Source organism: Haemaphysalis longicornis, unplaced genomic scaffold, assembly GCF_048455015.1.
Source record: "Haemaphysalis longicornis isolate Haplotype H1 unplaced genomic scaffold, Haemaphysalis longicornis Haplotype H1 scaffold_6, whole genome shotgun sequence".
NCBI classification, from domain to species: domain Eukaryota; kingdom Metazoa; phylum Arthropoda; class Arachnida; order Ixodida; family Ixodidae; genus Haemaphysalis; species Haemaphysalis longicornis.
In genome coordinates, this window is record NW_027526407.1 from 2,731,796 (window position 1) to 2,752,106 (window position 20,311).

Genomic DNA, 20,311 nt, shown 5'->3' on the forward strand with positions numbered 1-20,311 from the left:
GCGCTGAGACATGAACAAAATTATATCCAAACCATATTTTACTGTCCATGTGCACTACATTGATCTCACAAGAGTTTCTCAAACTGTGTTTCTTTAAGGCCATTTATTTGGATATGCCATTAAAAATGTTAGATGCGATTCAAAACAATCACCAAAAAGGTCCTAAAATGAGACCCCAAGAAGAAGCTTTGAATCAAACATATAATTTTATTATTAATACAACCAGCCACTTAGTACATCACCTATTGCTTTGAGTAGATTCCTTCGTTTACGTTGCCTAATAAAGTCTTTAATATGACTTTGCAGTATAGGTTTGTTCATCTTGCGCGTTGCTACGCTCCTTTAGCTGCGTACTTAGCACGTTTTTCAACGCAGTCACCATTTATGCAAACCTGCAAAATAGGCGACATGTTTGTAGCATACGCACTTCATACTTGTAATGGTAAAATAGACGCCTGGATTCGAAACGCACGTGACTGTACTTCAGAAACCAAAAATGTAGCGTAAAGATTTAAAAAACTCAATCGCTAATGTTGGAGGGAACAACATTTGAATTGCTTTGTAAAGAGTTGTTGTAAAGTACCACTGTTTTGGTTTCATTTCAAGAAACGTGAGTGAAAAACTTGCTTTTCTCTGGCCTGACTGTTTTGTACCCACCGTTTTCACATTATTTCCACATTGCGAGCCGTCTGACAGAAATGTGGGCCACTCCATATCATCGTCAAAAACTTCATCCTTGGGGACAAAGCAATGAATAGTGCAGTTCTCGTCACCCTTGTTCTGTAAAAAAACAAAGTTTTAGAAAAACGTTTGAAATTGATAGTTAGGTAATTATTTGGGGTACTCACGCTTATCCAATAGGTTTGTCTGATTGTGGGATAGGCATTTCTGCATTGCTGGTTTCGATCCGCTTCTTGTCCTGGAAGGAGGGCCGTTTGATCTTCTTGTGCGATTCGCGTTATGGAGCTTGAATAGATGAGGCACTGCGCTTCTCGAGTTCTAAAAATATCAGTATACGTTATAATTAAAAATTTTAAATAATGAAAATAAGTATTCAACAATAAAGAAACCCCCTCTGGAATGTAAAAACAACATTTTGCTTTATTATGTGGTGCTTAGGTTTTTGTTTTGATTAGTTTATTGTAATCAAACTGGCAAAGAAAAGCCAGCGGTTTTGGGCGCAATAGCTTTTCTAAAGCAGACAGAGATTAATACAGAAAGTTGATCTGCATTCTTGCAGTTTGATTGCGGAAATGCCCTTGGGATTAGCAAATGTTCAGCTATACAGATTTGCCGGAGGAAATACATGCGTACGGAACAAGAAGAAGAAGAAGGCAGCAGAGGTGGCTTCACATCGCTCTGTAGGAAAATCTCGCACACTGCGGAAATACTTCCCCTACGCAAAGAGAATCGAGTTTACATCGTCAGAACAGGTAACGGACGCATGCCCGCTACCGGTCTCTCGGTCATCTGTCGATTTTCTCGGCGTCGCGGAAGTCCACGATCATCGAGCAGTGGGTAGGCCTAGCTTGCCCGGCGCGGGTTCGGCGGGGCCGTCTCCGCCCCCCCTGCGAACTCTTACGACGGCGACCCCACCAACTTCCGATGCTCCGGTGCCACCCGGACAAGGCTACGATGCTGTCAGCACGACACCAACATCCGAGGCACGTCAATCGGTGAACGAATCGGTTTCCGAGCCTACCGTGCCAATGGACATTCAACCTGTGGTTCGGGATAAAACACAAGCTGCATCGCACCTCCAAACGACCAACCCGACTACGTCAGTGAACAAGACGCAAGACTTGTCTTGTGGGACATCCGCTTCACCATCAACGTCCACAACCAATCGCGTTGGCCATAAGCGGCCTACAGGAGGAGGAGGAGGAGGAACAACTTTATTTAGTCAATAATCATTGACTTTGATTAATGATGGGCTTCTTCTTGACACCGTGAAGTGGCCAGAAGACCTTGCTTCGTGGCGACTTCTAAAGCCCAGTCCACGGCATGAATTTGGGTATCAGGCTTGGAGCTGGTCACCGCAGTCTGCCACTCTATTTGGTTAGAGAGATGTCATTCGGCTTTAGGTTGGAGCTCAGGGCATTCATATAAGATGTGGGCTAGGTCGGCTTTTTCGGCCTCACATATTCTGCGCTTTGGGGTGTGCAGACCTGGGTACATTAGGGCCAATTTATATGGGTTTAGAAAGGTATGAGATTGGAGTTGCCTCCATGTCGCTTGCTGGATTTTCGTTTGGTAATAATGAGGCTCAGGGTAAACCAGTCTTTCATTTCTGAAGTGAGATGTAATCTCTTGAAAAGTAACCATACGCTCCTTAGACCCTCGCAGGCATGATTGGTCCACCGCCTGGTTGACGAGTTCGCAGGCAAAACTGTAGGCCGCTTCCTTCCCTGGATGGGACGAGTGCGCAGGAATCCAGATAATCTGGATCTGGCGGGGTTCGAAATGATTTCGTAATAGAATTTGAGATGCCGATTCGTGAATTGTGTTTTTCGCAAAATTACGTACAGCTGTTTTCGAGTCGCTGAAGATAAATTTTGCTTTGGTACTAATAATTGCAACAGAAATTGCAGCCTCTTCCGCTTCTTCCGGCCGCCTGCCATAAACAGTGGCTGCGGTGATGTGCTTGAGTTTGTTGTCGATGGCTGCAACTGCAAAGGCATCCTGCACTTTGTATTCGGCTGCATCCACGTACACTACCTCCTCGTGGTGTTTAAACAGTTTTTCGAGTGCTTTGGCTCTAGCGTTTCTTCTTTCCTTGTGATGAATAGGGTGCAAATTTTTAGGAATAGAGTTAATAGTGAGGTGCTTAAATATATCTCTAGGGACCGGGTTCTCCCTTGTGTGTGTTCCTTCGTAAGATATACTTAGATCCTTTAAGATGTACTGTCCTGTCGGGGTCTTCGCTAATATTTCATATTGAGCGATTCTATGGGCCTCTATTAATTCTTCGAGGGTGTTGTGTAGGCCCATTTTCAAGAGTTTATCAGTCGGAGTACACCTCGGTAAGTGCAAAGCTGCTTTGTACGATTGCCTAATCAAACAGTTTACTTTCTCCTTCTCCGCCTTGTGTAAACTGAGGTATGGAAGGGAGTAGACAAAGCGACTCAGAACAAAGGCTTGAACTAGCCTCGTGAGGTCTATTTCTTTCATCCCCGTATGTTTGTTCGCTATGCGGCGAATTAGACGGTTCGTCTGATGCACACAAGCTGTCAGTTTACTGAGCGTGGCGGTGTTCTTGCCATTGCTTTGTAAGTACATCCCTAGTATCCTGATCGTTTGGACTTCTGGTACTAGTGCGTTATTCATGCGAATTTCTATTGGGACTGGTGTATCGTTGGCTTGTCTTCCAGGCGCGTAACGCATTACCAGGAGCTCGGACATTTTAGGAGAGCAAAATAAGCCTATAGCCCTAGCCTGTTCCGAGACAATGTCCGCTCCGGTTTGCAACGTGTACTCTATTTCTCCGTCGCTGCCCTTCGTTGTCCACAACGTAATATCGTCAGCGTACAGGGAGTGGGACAAATTAGGTACTGCCGCTAGCAGCTTGGTCATGGGTATGAGTGTGATGTTGAATAGCAAGGGGGAGAGCATTGAGCCCTGCGGTGTCCCCTTGCTGCCTAGGGTGAAAGGGTCAGACTTGAGCTGCCCGAAATGAATCTCAGCTGTCCTGTTGGACAGGAAAGCCTTGATGTAGCTATGGGTTCGCTCACCGACCTGTAGGGCTGACAATGCTGCCGTAATCGCCTCATGCTCGATATTATCAAATGCTTTGGTTAAATCCAAAGCGAGCATTGCACGGGTGTGTTTATTATCTAATGGATTAACCACCTCTTCCGATATTCTGAGCATGATATCTTGTGTTGATAGGTGTGGTCTGAAACCTATCATAGTGTCTGGGAAGAGATGGTGTTTCTCCATGTGTGTTTGAATCCTGTTAAGGATAACATGCTCAAGAAGCTTCCCTAAACAAGACGTGAGGGAGATAGGTCTTAAATTTTGAATGTCCAGGCTTTTACCTTGCTTAGGAATAAAGGTATAAATCTCCAAGCAGGCGGGAGTTCTCCTTTTTTCCAGCAGTGATTGAAAAGCTTAGTGATTATCTAGCTTAGCTATCGTCTAGGTTTTTTAGAGTTTTATTTGTAACTCTGTCTGCCCCAGGGGCAGAGGAGGTGCGGAGTTTGTGCATTGCCGCCCTAACTTCCGCTGTCGAGATCTCCTCATCCATCTCTGGATTGGAGGAACCCGCGTACCATGGAAGTTCTATAGGGCTAGATGTGTTTAAGTATATGTCTTTGAGCGCCTTTAGGAGTTCCTTATTTCCCAGCGGATGGCCATGGATGATTCGCTCAATGTTCTTACTATGCGCCGACACAGTTTTCCGGATCTTGTAGGAACCTAAGCAGGTGCCATGTGTCTTTAAGATGTAGGTTGCCGCTCATCTGATCACAGGTTTGCCCCCATTGCTGCTGTACTAGTTTTTTCGCATATTCCTCCATGTCTTTTCCCAGACGCGCGATTTTGATTTTGAGTTTCTTATTGTGTTTTTGTTTGAGCCATCTTTTTTGGAGACTCTCGAGGGCCTGCCACATATGTAATAGTCTGCTATCAACGGACTGCATCTCTGTTGTAACCGGGACTGACTCGGTTGCTGCTTCAACATCGTCCTCTAGCTGGTTAATCCAGTCGTCGAGATTTTCAATTTCCTCGGCAGTTTGTGAGCGTAGTGTTCTAAATTTGTCCCAATCTGTTATCGGAATTTTTTTTCTTCCCTTTCTCTTCAGGGAAGAAACAGGAACAACAGTTTCAACTATATAGTGGTCACTACCGAGGCTTTGCGCTGTGTTTTTCCATTTTCCATGTCCAATATTTTTACATAACATGAGACCCGGGCTAGTGTCCGCCTGTACACTGTTTCCTATACGGGTGGGTTGCAGCATGTCATTAAGCAGGGAGAGACCCTCATCTTGGATATATTTCCACAATGCGGTTCCCTTTTTGTTGTTCTTTCGGTATCCCCAACTCGTGTTGCACGCGTTGAAATCTCCCACTACTACTAGAGGTTTGGTTCCGCAGAGTCGGAGAGTCCTGCTTATGGCCTCCAGGATTGGGGGGTGGGGCTCTTTTGGGGAGCTATATACATTAAGCAGGAATAAACTCCAGCACCCTCTCGTTTGTGGTATTATCTCGACGAGGAGACAGTCTACGCCTACTATATTAATCTTGCGCTCAATAGCTGTGAGATTCCTGTGAATCAAGACGGCTACGCGTGGGTTTTGCGTTCCGGGTATTTCATGAGCTTTATAGTTTCTAAGTTTAACTCTGGCTAGATTTTCTTGTAGAGCAATATTGTCTGGGGCCTCGGAGTTGTCCAAATTTTGAATGTGGAGCTGCAGGTTCTCCCGCTTATGGCGGAAACATCTGCAGTTCCACTGCCATATTTTTACTTCTTTATGGTCCCTCTCCATGATGAATTACTGTCTGCATTTGAGTATTTCAGGCGGCGGGGTTGACGGGAACTGCGAGGGTCTCGGCGAGTTTTGCATTCGGCTTGGACGCCATGCTAGCCTCCGTCTGGCTTTGTCTAGCTTCCATCTGGCTTTGCCTGGCCTCAATAGCCTCTGTGCGTGTGGACAGCGCACTCATCCACTTCTGGGTTTCGGGTCTGTTCCTGTCGATGTTAACCAGCAGTCTCTCCTCAAGCTTTAGCATAAAAGTAAATAAATCCATCAACGTGGGGGTTTCATCTGCCTCCGTTACCTCAGTTGCTTTCCTTTTGATTGGGGTACCGCGCTGCGGTGACGGGGCTCGCGAGGATGTCGCGGAAGGGGGTAGCGAAATATTTTGCCTTGGTGTAGGTGAGGTTTGGATTGCAGGGGGAGGCGACCTGTCCTTTACGGATAGTAAATTTTGTAATATTTCTTTAATTTCTTTCATTCCCTTCTCCTGCCGTCTTATTTGTGCCCTGAGCTCCGCGTTTTCTCTCTCTAACTGGGAGTCCTGCGGCTTCCAGCTCACCTTGTCTGGACGTTCCTTGCTCTCGGACCTCCGGAGGGGTGGGAAGGAGTTGGAGCGGCTTCTGCTGTGCCTTCTTCCTGATCTGTAGTTAGACCTGAATTGACTTCTGGACTGACGATGCTCTCCGCTTGCCTGTCCTTGCTGCTGCTGTCCGCGTTGCCACGGGTTCTCGGGGCTGGTAGACGTCCTTCGCTGGAAATTTCCGGCTCTCTCGAAACGCTCCTTGCATTTTCTGGTGCCAGTGAAATGATCCCCATTGCACAGGATGCATTTGGGTGTACAGTCCGGTTGTTCTTTGACGGGGCGCTGCCCTCCACACCTGCGGCACAAGCCTGTCTTCTCCTTTGAGCACACGTCCGCCCTGTGTCCTGCTCGTCGGCAGTTGAAATAGGTCTCCACTTTCGCCTTGAAGGGGTAGCAGGTGTAGATCGAACCGAAGAAGATGATTTCTCTGGGTACCTCCTTCGTCCCGATGAAAGTTATCAGGAGCGGCTTGGTTTTGCCTAGTTGCCTGGCATCGGCAATCGTGTAGTTCCTGCTCTTGTTCAGGTTTATGATGTCTTCGAAGATTTCGTCTTGGGTTTGGTCGTAGACCGTATTGTAGATGATGCCCTTGATTGCGTCGTCAGGGGCGGCCACGTATGCACGGAGTGGGTGTTGCTGGTCCTTGATTTGCAGCTTTTGGAGTTTGACATAGCGCTTCATCCGTTCTTCGGACGGAGTGCTGATGGTGAAAGAGTTGTTGAAGGAGTTGATACGCAACTTGTCCTGTGTGCGAGCAATGGCGAAATCCACATCGGCACACCGGCAGACCGTCTGCAAGAGCATGCCGCCGTTCACAGGTCGCAAGTCCAGGCCTCCTCCCGGTCTGTAAATTATCTTATAATCGGACATCGGAAGGCGCGGTAATGGTTGCCTTCTCTTGATTGGGTAGTTGACTCTTTTTTGGGTTTCTTTCTTGGCATTTTTGCCCTGTCCGTTCTCGGTACCGCCGGGTGGTGATGCGGTGGTGTCCACCGATTTCTTCTTCGCGAACAAGTGGTCGTGAGCCTTGACGGCGCGAGACCACAGCTTCTGGTCATTATATTCCTCCGGAGAAATATCTTCCCTTCCACGGTATACTCCATCTTGCCTGGCACCGAGCGCCGGCGTTGCGGCGGTAGGAAACCAGACCGGTGGCGCTAGGCCTGCCCGGCGGCAGCTGAGAGCTGAGCAGCCCTATCGCGGTAGGCGACGTTAGGCTTACCTCGCCACAGTGCAGTTCACGATCAGAGATGAGGTCCTTCACAAAAACGTAGCGGTTGGGTGCCAGGCACCTTCACTGACCTCGGTGAGTCATTTCCAGGTCTCTTCGGTCCGACATTCCGCTGACAGGACCCGAAATTCGGGAGCCCATGTGGAACCGCTGTTGCTTGCTCGGCCCCCTGGTGTGAGCCGCCTACAGGAGACCCCGAAAAGAAATCATCCCCTCGTGTTTCTCAATAGAAGCGTTCTTGCCTGACTATGGACCACCCAGTCGATTTTACATTTGGATCAGTCCGGTGCAAGGCCACGGTTAAGGCTTTAACACCTAAAAGCCTTGCAATCATCCCGAACCAAATCTTACAAGCGAACTTCGACTCCTGCCTCGGCACCCCAAAGGATTTCGCGGCTTCGCTGTTCGTCCGAAGTCAAACACAATTGCTGTGTGGGTCCCGACATTGACTGCAGTGGATCGCCTGCAAATGCTCAAGTTCATAACGATCACACCCGAAGATGTGGTACCCGTGCAAGTGTACCTAGTTGAAGGGTCTGATTTGCAAAGCTACGTTGTGTTAAGTGTTGACTGCAACGAAGGCCAGGCGGTGCTCCAGCGTGAGCTTTACTGCCATACACATCGTATCATAGCAGCGCGTTACATGGGAAAAAAGGACTCCTGCCTCGTAACGCTGCAAAGACCTCCTACAACCCCCGCCTGCTTGTACTACTACGGGTGCATTTTGCGACCGCAACCCTACAAGCCTAGTGTTGTGTACTGTTACAAATGCTTTCGACCTGGCCACATGCACAAGTCTTGCCCTTCCTCAATTCAGGATGAGGAAATGGCTGAGAGCAAGGTGTCTTACGAGTGTGGCCTTTGCAAAAGTAACGATCACCACATCACATCGCCTACGTGCCCGACCAAGCGGAAGGCTACCGAAATATTACGCCGCCGCCAAAACCACAGGCTCCAAGCAGTCAAAATGAACACATTTGCCGTACCGACAGCCAACCGTTTTTCGGCTCTTCAGTGGGATGAAGAAGACGGGCCAGACCTCCCTGATTTGTGTTCTGCACCTGAACAACCAGTATTGCACAGTGATGCTGCGCGCCGAGGGGGTCGTCGCCGCCAAAAGAATTCCCTACAGCATACACCTATGCCAGAACCCGATGATGTCGACACGGCGGCTGTTGATGAGCAAATTGCTCAACTCTTAGCAGAAGTCACTAAACTCCGGCGGCACCGAGAGTTACTTTTACGCCGGAAGTGACCTGACCAACGCGCAGACCTGCCCTCAACACCCGCACCAACGATGCGCCAGCCGCCACCCTTTTTCGGATCGCAAAACTCGTCCGCGATTCCCGACAACTGAACTTCGTCGCTCTTGCGTTTCATGGTCAACCAGTTATCGCACCTGACATCAGTACTCCTACAGCGCTTGGACTCTTAATCACCCTGGCGACTCCACCTGTGTCCGGTGTCTTACAGTGGAACTGCAGGGGCCTGTCATCGAAGATTGGTGAGCTAAAGGCTCGTATACTCAACAACAAGCTGCACGTCTGGGCTCTGCTTCTTCAGGAAACAAACGCTCTGCCTGCTATTTCGGGTTTCAGTGGTCATGTGTCCCCATCTATGGTCAATCGTCCTGTGCACGCTGTGGCGCCTCCGGGTAAGGTGGCCTTGTATGTGGCGGCGTGTTACCCGCAAATTCAGCTCTCCCTTGAACGGTGGTGCAACTCGTATCAGGTGGTAGTGGCAGTTGCAGTTCAATTTACAAGGGCAACAGTGGTCGTTTCTTGCTACGTGAGGCCCGCAGGTGGCTCACCCTCATGCATTAATTTGGACTGGCTATTGGCTATTTCTCAGCAATGCCCAGGGTGCCCAATTTCGGTGGGTGGGGACTTTAATGCGCCCCATTTAGAGTGGGGTTACCCCGTATCAAGTCCCCGTGGCAGGCGTGTGCGGATGCGTTTGCGGATGCGTCCTTTGTGCTGCTCAACCAGCCCGGCGCAGCGACACGAGCGGTGCAGTATTTCCGTGGGGCGTCCTATGCACCGGACCTCACTTGGTGGTTGGGGCAAGGCACTCATCTATAACACCTGGAGCCCGATTGCTGGGGGAGTGATCACCACCCAATCACCATAGGACCACACCCGTCGCGGGCCCACCGGCTGCGTCGCAAGTGCTGCGTCGTGAGTTGGGACAGTTTCCGATCTAGGCTGGCTGCCCCGTCTGTGGAGGCAGCAACAGATCTTGTCGACAGGATACGAAGTGCGCTCGTTGGTGCCACCACTACCACGTAGGTGGACGTGAATCGGCCTGCGCCAGACATCGGCCTCCTTAATCTGTGGTCTGCTCGCAGGCAAGCAGATTTTTCAGCATCTCGTGACCCTGCTTCTCCAAACGCCCGTGCGCGCTTGCAGTTCCTTGCAGCGAAGGCACGCCGATACGAAAAAGACCTATCGCGTCACCAATGGTGTACTTGGTGTGAAGGGTTTTCCTCGAAGACCTCGAATGCCTCTCTATGGCGAACATTCCGGGCGATGGAACGTGGACGGCGCCCTCCGGATCCGGCTGCCCATGCTTGCTTTGCGTCAAGGCTAGGTTCCGAATATTTTGCTAAGGAAGCGGCCAGAGCGTTTTTTTCCGTTCTATGATGCGACACCTGTCCGAAATCTATTGCCGTCCCCTCGATTCCTCCCTGTACATGTGGACAAGCCTCCATTGTCTTCTGACATCGAAGGTATTGCTACGGCTTTTACGATGGCAGAATTGCTTGCGGCAATAGACTGTTCTAAGCGGAAAACTGCACCTGGTCCGGATTCTATTCCTTACGAAGCCTTCAAGAATTTGAACAAAGATGTGCTCGCTCAGCTCCTCGATTCCATCAATAAGGTATGGCTTAGTGGAGTCGTCCCTGGCAGCTGGAAAGCAGCGCACGTCGTTCCCATACCAAAAGCTGGCAAGCCAGCGATGGTGCTAGAAAACCTGCGGCCAATATCACTTACGGCGACGGTTTGCAAGCTTGCAGAGAAAATGCTAGCCACTGGCTTGTCGTGGTGGCTTGAACAGCATGGGTATTACCACCCCGCGCAAATCGGCTTTCGCCCATCACTTGGCACGGAGGACCGGTTTAGCGTTTTGGCAACATCAACACTGTCGTCAACCCGAAGTCATGCTGTTCGGACCATCCTAGCAATGGACATCCAAAAAGCGTATGACAACATCAGTCACGCTGCTATCACGGACTCAATTGATATGCTCCACCTTCCCATGCGGGTACGGCAGTTCGTCCAGTCATTCCTTCAAGACAGGACATTTGCCATACGCCTTCACGGACAAGCTGTTGGGTGCTTCGTTCCTGTACGTGGTGTGCCCCAAAGATTGGTATTCGCTACGACCTTGTTTAATAATGCCGTGATACCACTGGCATGGCGCCTTCATGATGTACCGGCTGTTACATTTCTCCTTTACGCCGATGACATCACCGTGTGGAGCACTCACCATGACCTGGAAACTCAAGCGAGTTCGTTGCAGTCAGCCCTGGATGTCACCGCAGCCTTTGCCTCTTCGGTGGGCCTTCAGCTATCAACGAGTAAAACAACATACACATCCGTTGCAAACCACTGGGGCCGCCGAAAGCTTGCTGCTTGTCCCATCCGCCTTCATCTGTCTGGGCAACCACTGCAGGAGAGCCCAGCAATCAAAGTCCTGGGATTGCTGATACACCAGTCAGGAACGGCGACAGCTTGGCTTGCTCAGGCTAAACACCAAGCTGCTCAAACGCTGTCACTAGTACGTATTGCTCCCAAAGCTGGTGGAGCCAGCTCACACGTGGCGCGACAAATAGTGAGAGCAGTTTTACTACAACCGCGCTTGGTGTACTCTGCTCAGTTCCAGCATTTGACGGCAACACAGTGGGATTGACTGGAAGCGATTACCAGAGAGGCTATGAGAGCAATTACTCCGCTTCCACGCATCACCCCTATAGTTTCGCTCCAGGAACATGCCCAACTGAACACGTTGGATGAACTTGTTCATCAACGTCAAGAAGCTCGTAAATTGAAGAATGCACTGTGCGATTCGGCGCGAGCATTAATAGCTTACGCAGTCTCTCATACGCTACCAGCCCTACCGCAGCGAGTACTTCCCCCGTGGCAGTTCGTGCAATTGAGTGGCAACAAACCAACTAACCTTCGTCGTCCAGATTCCAACATTTCGGCGTCTGCCCTCCAACAACGCATCGCCGACACGGATAGCCTCCTTCCACCCGGCTCTATCATATTATATACTGACGCCAGTATACAAGAGACTGTGATTGCCACTGCCATTCATTGCACTAGCCATCCAGCCCTCAGCAAGACGTCCAGATTTAAGGTCCCGGAACCTCCATCTTTGTTCTGTGCAGAACTTGTAGCCATTAGAGAGGCTCTGATTGCTGTAACCGGAATCACTTTGCAGCTCGGGGCGCGCATCCTAGTTCGCACCGATGCTCTACAAGCAGTCCGCCTACTACGGTTAGTTAGTCGTAGCCCTGTGCTGGCTCAGAGTATTCATCAACTTGCGGCAGGAATCGCTCACAAGATCCTGATTGAACGGGCTCCACGTGACCTGCTCACAGAACACTGCAAGGCAGACGTAGCAGCCCGACTGGCAGCATCCGTCCCATCTCCGACTTTCTCGTTACAGCTGGGTGATGCCACTCTCCTGGTGACGAGAAAAGAACACCTCCGGCACCGCACACGTGCTCTCATTCCACCGTGTGCTGCCACCCTCCCCCCGGGTCTTACCCGTGCAGAGGAGGTTGCGCTCAGGAGGATTCGGGGGGGGGGGGGGGGGGTGGCCTTAACTCCCGCCGTGACCCGCCAATAGCCTCAATACCTAAGTTCTTTTACAAACCCTGGTTGCCCAGTGTGCCACCACAGCGACGCGATTGCCGACCTTCACCACTTGCTGTGGTCCTGCCTCGCCTTGAGGCCGACGAGACTGCGGCACCTTGCAGCGACGGGCCTCCGCGCAGACGACGCCTCCGCATACGCCGCATGGATACATGGGCGCCATCATCGTTCACTCCTTGACTTCATCCGCGAAGCGAACATTTTCATTTTCATCTAATCACCATCACCTCATAATCCCATATATATGCCCTGTGGCAAAATAAACGTTCTTAAAAAATACCTGCGTACAATACGTAGCAGTTGGAAGAACGGCATTGGCCTAATAACGATAAGCATGGTGATTAAACCATTGACGCCACGTGCGCACAATAGCAGAAAGACGTTCCGAAAGAACACAAGCGAATGCTTTACTGGCCACAGCAGACTTATTGCAACAGACGATTTTTTCCTATAAAGAGGAACCATAGATTGCAGGTACATAGTGCTGATTAGCCCGAGCTATTTCGCTTGTAGACGCACAAATGTTTACTTAACGCACCTGGTGCCATGAATAGGGATACAAAAGGCCTCACGGAATTCCTACCAGCTCACTTGTGTGCTTTCTCTCCGTCCTTCAACCCTTGTTTGCAATCACCGTCCACGACGCACAAACTAACACAACCTTCCGTGTGGTAATCACAAAGTAGTGAGGTCGAGTTTCGTAAGCACATCTCGCAGCTTCTGTTCTGTGCACAGCTTTTGCTAGAAAACAATTTCAAATATATTTTACTACTAAATTGTGCTGTAGGTGTGGTTTTATTTTGATCTTGGAAAAGTGATATCTTGTCGTGTAGAGACCGGCCAAATATTATCGCAAACCCCGAGATATCTTCGCTCTTCTTCCGAATTTACGAACAAGGTATGTTTTCTTTCTTCTGCGTAACTTCGATGGGAGACAGCCTGCTTAGTTTGAGTTCGGCAACTTTTCAATGAATACTGCCGGCAGCTCAATTATAGTTGTGGCGTATACCTTGTCCAGTTTCCTTGTCTTGCCGAAGGAAATCTTTTAGCCTTTCGTTGTTTTTCGGGAAAGGCTTGGATGTCTCGTTTCCATATGCACACCGGATACAGAGCCGAGCCTTTGTTCTCGTCGGGGGTGAAGAGCCTGATTCTTTGTGAATGTATTAAAAGTGCCATGCGTAAGTGTCTATTTTCACTGCAGATTTCTCTGCGACATAGATGAATTCTCTCAAGTTGATAGGGTCAATTACCTCATTAAGAGGCAGATCACGGGTGCATCATGGTCGGTGGCGTTATTCTACATGCGAGGAAACTTTAGGTGTTATGTTTGTGAAAAGAGCTGTCGTACTGCTCCAATTTATGAAGTGTGCGCCCTATAAACACATCGGGTTTGGTCGCCAATCGGCGGGGATTACTTAAACGCAGTAACAGATCCTATTGCAGTGTGCTGCGATTTTTAAAAAAGACACGAATTTCAGTCGGCGTGAGAGTTAGTAATTTAGGCAGGCCACCAGAGGTCAATTGTCGCATTCAGACGTGCTTTTCTGTGCTTTTTGTCTGTGTCCTACTCATGTCTTGATGAATACATTGGGTATTATGAGTAAGAGCGAGATTGTGGACCATGTTATTTTTGTGAAAACATTTGCATGTTTGTTGTAGATACCAATCACAGGCCTTTACTGAGGTAGCATTATCCTCGCCCCTCTTCGCTGGGACCCGCCTCGGAAGCATGGAAGGAAGTACGAACACTTTATCAAGATTGATTTGATTAATTGTAGAGTTTAACGCACCTACGAAACGCCGTCGATACGGCGCGCTGTAGTAGAGGGCTCCAAATTAATTTTCACCACCTGGAGATATTGTACACGAGAATTTTTGCTTTTCACCTCAATCAGAAATGCGGCCGTCGTGGCGGGGAATCAAGCCCGCGTCCTCGTTCTCAGCCGCACAACGCCTTAGCCACTGAGCCACCGCGGTGGGTACTTTATGAAGAAAGGATGACCCGAAGCCGAGGGAGGAAGAAGAGGGGCAAAAAGGGCGCTAACGAGCCTTGCAACGAGGCTTGCTGCTGGATAGTACCGAGATGAAAGTAACGGGTGGTTACGGATGAAGTTAAGATACCTCGCAGGTTTTTGGTTCTGTGGCATACTACTCCTGGTGGTTTGGGAAAAATTTCGTGCAACCGGTCACTCTGCGTGACAATCTTGCAATGTTTACCAAAATATTTGTAAAGTTACGCGTCGACGCGTGTTACGTAACCACCAGTTGCCAAACATTTCTCGGAACCACCACGAGTTGTATACCGCAGAGCTAAAACCCGCGAGATATCTCAACTTCATCCATTTACCCTCTGTTTGTTCCATCTGGGTGCCATCGTTGCAAGAATTGTCGTTGCAAGGTTTGCGAAAGCTTGACTACCACGGAAACAGCCAAAAGTCCAGCCTCAATGGAATGCCTGAAAAATAAACAGTTACCGCAGGTGTGACCTCCCAAATGTAATCTATATGTTGAATATTCAATTCGCAATCTGCAGTTTATTGGTCAAACGGCGAGGTCATTTAGACTATGCTTTAACCAAAGCGAACTTCTGACTTCCTTTCCGCATCTTCCACTATCAAGTCACGCAGATATTACTGCCCATTTCTTTGATTATATCAAAAATGCAAGCCCTCAGTCTGGCTTCCGTACCCACCACAATGAAGAAGTTCATGAGTCCTTCCTAATTTACGAATTTAACCCCTTAGCTTCAGGTGAGGATGAAAATGCGGGATATTAGGCGTCCGAAATTGTTTTTCTAACGTTTCAGGGCGATATTTATGTTCAGTGAAACGACTTCCCCATGTGAACATCTAATGAGGAAATGTTCACAAATACGACAAGAAATTTTGGCTTCTGCTGGAAGGCCACATCTGCACTTGCAAATCCTACATACGCCTTTCACATGACTAGAAAATATCCTCAGGGCGCATGTCAACATGACAAGGTTGTTTGTATTTCTTGAATTGCTCAATGAACGTTTTAAAACAGCGAAAAACGTTTTTGCAAAGGAAAATTTACAACATCCAGAAAACACCAGCCTGCCTAAAAGAAAGGAATCTGTGAACACAAACTACAGAAGAAATACTTAACCTGGCTCATTAGTGCAATTCAAATCTAAAAGCGTCGCAACTTCAATATGCACCTACCTGGCAAAAATGGACATTTGACGGTTGCAGCACCGAGAAAACTTCATGCTTCGGCTGTCTTTTTCCTGGTGGCTCATAAGATACCCGTCGTACCAGGAACAGCTCCTTGAGTCCGGGGTATATTTGGCGTAGCCAATGGCGGTCTGTCCATCGTGAGGACATCCCAATCTATAAAACGGGAGGGAGGCAACAATTCTCGACAACGGTCTCTAGAAGTAATTAGTCGAAACCAGTTTTTGGACCTGCAGCAACTTGCCTGAGCACTCTTGGGGAAACTGTATGGCTTGTTAAGCAGGCGAATGCACCAGTAGTATAAGGTATAGGCAGGCGACATAAAAAATGATATCGTATTGGCAATACAACTGACTCCATCAGTACCACAAGAACAGTATCCGCCAGCTTTTGGTGAACTTGGTGACAGGAGAGTGAAACTGCTTGCGCACCTTTCTCACCATATGGTGTTTTCTACGGGGCCCCCACGGAGCGGCTCAACGCAACGTCCTACACAGTTCATCACTTCCCCTGTGCGGATGTAAAAATCGAGAATTTTTCACCTGTAGGCGTGACCGTCCCTGCCACCAGCGACTCTCTTTATATCCCACGTCACAGTTCAACTGCACAAAAGGAGTCCGACACTACTTCTTCCTTCACTTGGCGGCAGCGGCGAAACTACTTAGCCAGCGTTACAAAGACTTTCAGTTTATATCTTATTAATAATCCATACTCAAAACATTTGTTTGCCTTGTTAATATTCGGTGCCTCTGAAACGTGCAGAAATCGATACTATTGGCGTAGTAGATTTATTTGCTTCACCGCGCTTAAACTTTTGTGCTGAACACTTGTATGTTGGCTAAAAATACATCAAAAACCCAAATACAAAATGAGAGGGTAAATAGCGAAGCTGGAAAAAAAATAAAGCCGGAAGTAAACTTATTCCGAGAAACCATGCTGACGGAGGTAAATATATTTGTGAAGCTCAATAACAAGAGAAATAAGAAAACAAAAGTCTTGAACTTGCTCATTACCAGTAAACGACCAGAAAGAAGGCACTGGATGAACATACTGAAAAAACCGGTAACGTGAGACAACCAACGAATCGCTATATTGCAGATACGTCTTGATAGAAAACAGCCCAGCGCAGTGTGAACAATAACCCTGAAGGAGCAATCTTAAAAAAAAGGATGTCGTGAAAACCGAGAACAAATATGTTACAAACATAGCTTCGAAGATACGTGCCGCAATCATACAGCCTATAGACGTCAGCTTTATCGAGGTCTGCCACCATGTTTTATCATAAAACAGTTAAAAAAAGATATTGTCACGCAGTTAGTCTCACGGGCAAAACGCAATAACGACCTTAAGAAAAAAAAAGTACTGCGACTAATCAAGAGTGACCATCTCCGCGGCCGAGCGTTTAATTTTGAACGAGCAACTTTGACCCACACGGTCTAGGCTTCTTGCATTGTGTGTCAGGAGAATTATGAGCCCATCCGAAAGTCTGCCCGGCAATGTTAAACAGCACTTGACCACACGACGACGAGGAAGAGAGGACACAAGACGGCGCTGACTCTCAACTAAACCTTTATTCGAAAGAAAACCTAATATATACAGTCATACACCCCACGTGTTTCTAAACGTCATCACTGCACAGCGGCGCACCAACAATCTTATCGTAGCCCACTCCCGCCCCCCCCCCTTCCCACAAAAAAAACACTACCTAAGGCATTGTGTTTGACAGAAAAGCAATTTTCTTATCGTCCGGTGTCACAAAAGCATAGCTAATACACTTCCCTAAACGTTTTCTTATATAAAACGCTTCCACCAACTCTCTTGTCAACTCGTCATTATGGCACCAAAGAATACAGGTGTCCTTATACAGTGGGTTGCATTTCTCTTGACTGTTTTCCTCGCGGGCCTTCAGTGCCGAGTTATATGTGCAAATGAATTATTCTTGAGTGAACCAAAGGTGCTCCATGAGCCGTACATTGACAACCATGCCTGATTGGCCAATGTACACATTACCGATTGGCCAATTATGATGCTGCACGTGTATGATAAGTAGTTTTAGCGTTTTTCCCGAACCAACAGTGACAGCTCGAGTCTGCATTTCGGAGCAAATTGACCGTTTGTAAAGGTACCGCAAATATGTTTCATAGTTTGATACATTGAAATAGATTTTTCTTGCTAAATATTACTCCTTCAAGTGAACAAAAGCAATTATAGGGATATCGCCTTGCGACGCCGCTAAATACGCGAAAAGGATTTAGGGGAATTACCCCCAAGACCGGCCAGAAAAGCTTAAGATTTTCTGTGAACGTCAAGCCAAACTTCTGATTGTAGATATTTCAAATCTAAGGCGCGGACTGATCTTGTTGTGTAGAGTGAAGTATGACGGCTTCTTAATACATTGGGACTCTGAGAGAATGAGAATCGCCAAAAAATGTTTCAGAAACTCGTTTTTTTATTGCAGCCCCATTGAGATTTTGAAAACAATTTTTCTGACATAGGCAACTAATAAACACGTGTAAAAACGTTAACGATATTTCACTCTAACGCCATGAAATAGGCAAAATGAGATTTTAGCACATTACCCGCTTTTCAAAGTTCTCATGAACTTTTGAGACCTTTGATATATCACTTTCAATTTGTTTATAAATGCCGCAAAACAAAACAATCTAAAAACCAATTTTCGAATTTTGTTCAAGAAAGCGCACAAGGATGCGACAAACATTTTTCCATTTACACCGCTCTAAGAGAAACTCACTTCAATTTTTTTCTTAGCATTAAGTTCGCCATTTGTAGGAAATTTTTCCAACCAAACGCCTTCCGTTGCATCCCGTGTTAGTCGTCTGCACATGTCAAATGAAGTGGTGGCCGGATTACTTACTGACTCACTGACACATGCATCTAACCCGAGCCGAACTACTGGACTTAGGAATTGACTTTCCCGGACTAGATTTTTCTAATTACCTAAGGTTTCTCTTCAGCGGGATTCCCCACAAATTATCCTCTCACCAGGAACAGGAGGAAATTGTGCTTTTCCAAATTTTGGATTATGTCCTCCATCAGTCCAGATATTCAAGTGTTCTTTTGTAATGTATGTAGCCCTTAGGAATATCTAAAATGTGGTTATTACGGTTTTGCCCTTGCCAGAAATATTGCGCGCATCTCAGTTTTGCAGCATATCAGTGCTTTTAAAAAATCCGACATTATATAATTCACCGCTTGAAACATCCAAGCGTCTTTTGCTGCTACATTATACTCCTGCGAATGCACAAAACCATTTTGAGTATATCACCCTGCGATGCCACTAAACGCGCAGAAAGGGCGTTTGAAATGAAACCCATAACGAGCCAAAAAGGCCTAATATTTGGTATGAACACCACGCCAACTGAACGTTGCATAAAACTTCAATTTAAGGAGCCCATTCCCGACGTAGTGTAAGAGCTGGATATTGTAAAAATCCTAGGAAAAACGCCCCTGCGAGAATGAGAAGCGCTGAAAAATTGTTCCCGTTATTTTTATTTTTATTGCGGGGCCATTGTGATATCAAACAAATCTGTACTGACAGAGGTAACCGATAAAACTGTGTAAAACATGTTTACGAGATTTCTATAACGGCCATGTTAGAGTGATAATCCAGATTTCCGGCAAAATGCCTGTTTTTACAAATTTCTTAATGACAATCCTCTTCTCCCCCCCCCCCCGGTATATATTCAGTTTCTTATTTCTCATAAGGGCGGCCCACAAAATTGTCCAGCACCGATTTCAGAACTTTGTCCCACCAAGAGTATAAAGCTAGCGGGATATTTACCTTACCCCCCCTCGAAGGAATATTCAGTTCAGATTGTTACCGAAACGTTGGCAGCAATCGAGGTTGTTACGTTGATCAAATTTTTTTCTGGGCGACGAGTGAAACTAAGTTATTGTGACAACTTGAAATTGTGCAACAGAGTACCGGTATGCAATTTTATCTTTCGTTTATATCCTCTAGTTGTGCATATTTTACCAGGTTATGCCTTGTCTATGGTCTTCAACACGATACTGCTATGTGGGGCGAAGAGGGCTCAAGCTGCATTTCTAAGTTTCCCTGATGTCCTCCCCCATGATGTACTTCGTTTTAGGTTAAATAAAATCTATCGCTGTAGCTATCGATCTATTCATTTAGACAAACATCGTTACCGTTTCTTCAGTAGTTCTCAATATTCTTTAATTCTTTAATTCTTTAATTCTTTAATTCTTTAATATTCTTTAATTCTCAATATTCTTTAATTCGGGGGATTAAGTTGACGGGTTTCGGTCAATCGTGTCCGCTTTAGCCTTTTGTGCATCCCCAGGTCAACACAATTTGACAGATTGGTACTAACGCTTTGTAACACAACGGTTACATTAAACGAACTGAGAAATAGATGTAGCATGTCCAAGACATTGTGTTGAAGCTATGCTTACACTAGTTTGTGTAAAGACGATTATACTATGAATACGCAAAGTTAATATAAAGCTTACATGAATTGGGGTTTCTCGTATGGTATGTTTTTTGGTATTTTATTTTGTTTGGAGGCAGCCGGTCCTTGTTGCTTTCGTTTGAATACCCACGTCGGAGCGGTTTTTGTCACGGGAACCTTATTCTGCACCAATAGACTAAACCTTCTTAGGTATTTACTAATATATCCTGTAGTAACCAAAGTGCTTACAGTTTCGAACCGTGAAGCGCAAAGAACGACCAATGATAGACAATAAATCAAGCCAGAGACACGTTATTTTGTGAAGACGGTTGATGACTTCGCGTTTGCAGGTAGTGTTACAACCACTAATGATCGCGGAGCTTTTCTCCTTAATAGCATTTTTCAGTATATTCAATTTTTTTTAATATGCCCTATCCCCTTCGTTTTTGCTGAAAACAATCCACATCCCTCAAAAGGAACAATTTTCTTTGGAACCCTAAGCCACAC

General features: G+C 47.0%; 1 protein-coding gene across 1 annotated transcript in view; it reads right to left on the bottom strand.

The window, feature by feature from the left end:
* Window positions 1-231: 231 nt before the first annotated feature.
* LOC144141362 (A disintegrin and metalloproteinase with thrombospondin motifs like) overlaps window positions 232-20,311 on the bottom strand; it is a 29,439-nt gene continuing 9,359 nt past the window's right edge. Inside the window, exons 4-7 of the mRNA XM_077672954.1 lie at window positions 15,360-15,527; window positions 849-999; window positions 658-780; window positions 232-392 (exon numbers count right to left, since the gene is read on the bottom strand). Coding sequence (XP_077529080.1) covers window positions 333-392; window positions 658-780; window positions 849-999; window positions 15,360-15,527 — 502 coding nt within the window. The 3' untranslated portion in view covers window positions 232-332. The remainder of the gene's footprint in view (window positions 393-657; window positions 781-848; window positions 1,000-15,359; window positions 15,528-20,311) is intronic.